Below are 2,610 nucleotides of genomic sequence, written 5' to 3' on the forward strand. Positions count from 1 at the left end.
TATGTATCGGAGGAATCGATATTTCAGGATCGATCCGTACATCACTAGTTCAGCAATACTGATCAATCTAATAAACTTAAACCTACACCATCCTCCCTATTCTGGTATTTTAAAGAGTACTTAGTGGAAATATTAAGCAACCTAACTAATAGGGTTGCAAACTCCCAGCAATATAAATAGGGAACCACTCCCCACCCGCCGCCTCGTGATGCAATCGACGTAATTTAATTTAATGCACGTGTAAAAAAAAAAAACAAAAAAACAAAATGCACAGAAATCAATTATTTTTCTACAATAATTAAATAGATTCAACATCTTTCTTCAACAGAATTGCAGACTGCACAGATGGTACCTTTCCAAAGGAAAAAGTACTATAGCTTATAAATTTGACTTAATAGTTCCTATATACAATAATGGATTTCTATACATTTACATCAGATGAAAACTTTGGGTGTAAGATTCAGATAATTATGTATTAAAAGCTAGACATTTTAAATGAGAATAAGATGGAAAAGCATGTCTTTGTGCCCCCTTTTCCCTGTTAATGCCCTACCTGCCCCCTGGCTAAACTTTGCTAGACCCGCCCCTGCACAGTTACCAGCCGTCAGCTACGTAGAAAAGGATCCTGGTGTAGAAAGTAATATTAATCTCCATAAGTTGATTCTGTTCATCTGGACGTAGCGTTTTGTGGGAGAAACGTTTCGTCACTCATCCAAGTGACTTCTTCAGGCTCAGCTGACTGCAGGTTTCCCCAATCTTATAAACAGTACAACATTCTAACAACAGCTTATAAGCTCAAACGTGCTGCTGTTGTTTAGCCGCTGGTTTCCTTTTTCTGGTGCAAAGTGGGCCAAAAACAAACAAGGGAGACGGGACTTGCGACAGAAAAGCCGATCAGCCGATCAGTTTGATGATTGAAGTAGCAACAGGAGAGGGAGAGAGAGAGAAGAGGCAGTCGCTCCATATATCGGTTGTTATGCTTAACGTGGGAATGCTTTACAAACATTCAGACATTAACTTACACACTTCTTCTCTCTGGGATAACTTTCTTGGAGATGAAATGCCGGTTTGGTAGCGAGACGCCAAGTGCTCAACCAGACCACCGAGAGGTCTCGCACGCCACAGCTGCTCTATCACGTGACGCATACTGCTCCGACGTGCTAAGGTTATGAGTTGAGTTACGCCATGGCGCAAGTTTTTCTTTGAGGCGCTTTCGTGATATTTAATGGATTGATTACATTTTTTATTACCGATATGTAATATTGGATCGGTCCATCCCCAGTAGATAGTCTAGCTTAAATAGAACAAAATCCTTGAATTTATGTTCTTTGTGAATTGTACTCCTTATTTGTTTTGTTTTTTTGTTGTTTCCATCCCCTGATGTATTACTTGATATGGTTTTTTTGAAATCGTTTTTCAAGATCAACTTTGACATTGGGTGCTAACAATAAAGGTCAAGGCCAAATGTTTAGTCAACCAAGATACTCGTGCCCCCCCCCAAAGCCTTTTATATTATTGTGAAGTTTGAAGATGATCCATCAAAACTTGGGTGGGTTATATATGTTTTTGCTGATTTACATATTTTATGTGACCCTCGACCTGATTTTCACCAAAATTAAATCAGCTCGAGCTGTCCTTGGCATCTACCATCACAACATCATCACCATCAATTTGAAAATGATATCTTGAAAATTGTTAACACTACACTGCTAACAGACAAACAATTCCTTTGGGTAGGTGGATAACTATAGTTATAGTGACTAGTTGTCTTTTGCAAGGTCGAGGTTTTTGTTTTTTTATTAGTGTGTTCTCAAAAATGTATTCATTCATTTCAAGACACCTTCAGTCACGACGCACCACAGAACACTACATGTGGCCATCAAACTGTATATCTCCTTATGACATGTGGACTAATTTCACAAAATCTCGCTGATACTTTACATAGTATTGTTTTAACTTTGGAATATTTCATTTTAATTAAACATTGCACTCTGAAGGTCTTTGAAAACGTTTCTTGTGTCATAAGAACAAACCCCTCTGAGACCCCACATTGTAAACTACACCACAAACTTTCCTGGAATTGTAAATGTATGTGTCTCATCACACTCATGACACTGTGATTGGCCCATTTGGTGCTTTTGTTTCTTCTACACATTTCTGGTTACTTGCAGAATTGTGTAGTTCATGTTTTGTTGCAACTGACTGGGAGTGTATGAATCAACATAAAGAGAGAAACTCCCCACCAACAAGCATTTTGGTGGCAAAATTGCAGAGCAACACAGGCACACTAGAATAGACCTTTTATTTTTATCTTGAACTGTGTCGGCCTACCTGCTGCAGAATCCTGGAGGTTTGGCCATACTTCGTTTGATGTTCTTTGATCAGACGGTCAGAGGCCTGAGAGACTCCTGGGTTTGGAAACCCAAACAGCGGGTAAACCTGAGAGATAAAAGAGAGAAATTAACATGCAATATACACACAGCTAACCCCAACAATGTCTTTTACTTCTTACGTTTATGTTTACCTAAACTACATCTGGCTGAAGTGAGCCCCTGCTGTGGCATTATGTTTTACTTATGAAGATTAGTTCATCTTTAAAATGTGAAATTT

At 38.8% G+C, this 2,610-nt stretch overlaps 1 protein-coding gene across 1 annotated transcript in view; it reads right to left on the reverse strand.

The window, feature by feature from the left end:
* Positions 1-2,610, reverse strand: part of LOC102298915 (protein SSUH2 homolog) — a 16,604-nt gene that overhangs the window by 4,381 nt on the left and 9,613 nt on the right. Inside the window, exon 11 of the mRNA XM_042218977.1 lies at positions 2,332-2,439. Within this exon, the coding sequence (XP_042074911.1) occupies positions 2,332-2,439 (108 nt within the window). The remainder of the gene's footprint in view (positions 1-2,331; positions 2,440-2,610) is intronic.

Source organism: Haplochromis burtoni, unplaced genomic scaffold, assembly GCF_018398535.1.
Source record: "Haplochromis burtoni strain Fernald_Lab_line unplaced genomic scaffold, NCSU_Asbu1 Contig_26, whole genome shotgun sequence".
NCBI lineage: Eukaryota > Metazoa > Chordata > Actinopteri > Cichliformes > Cichlidae > Haplochromis > Haplochromis burtoni.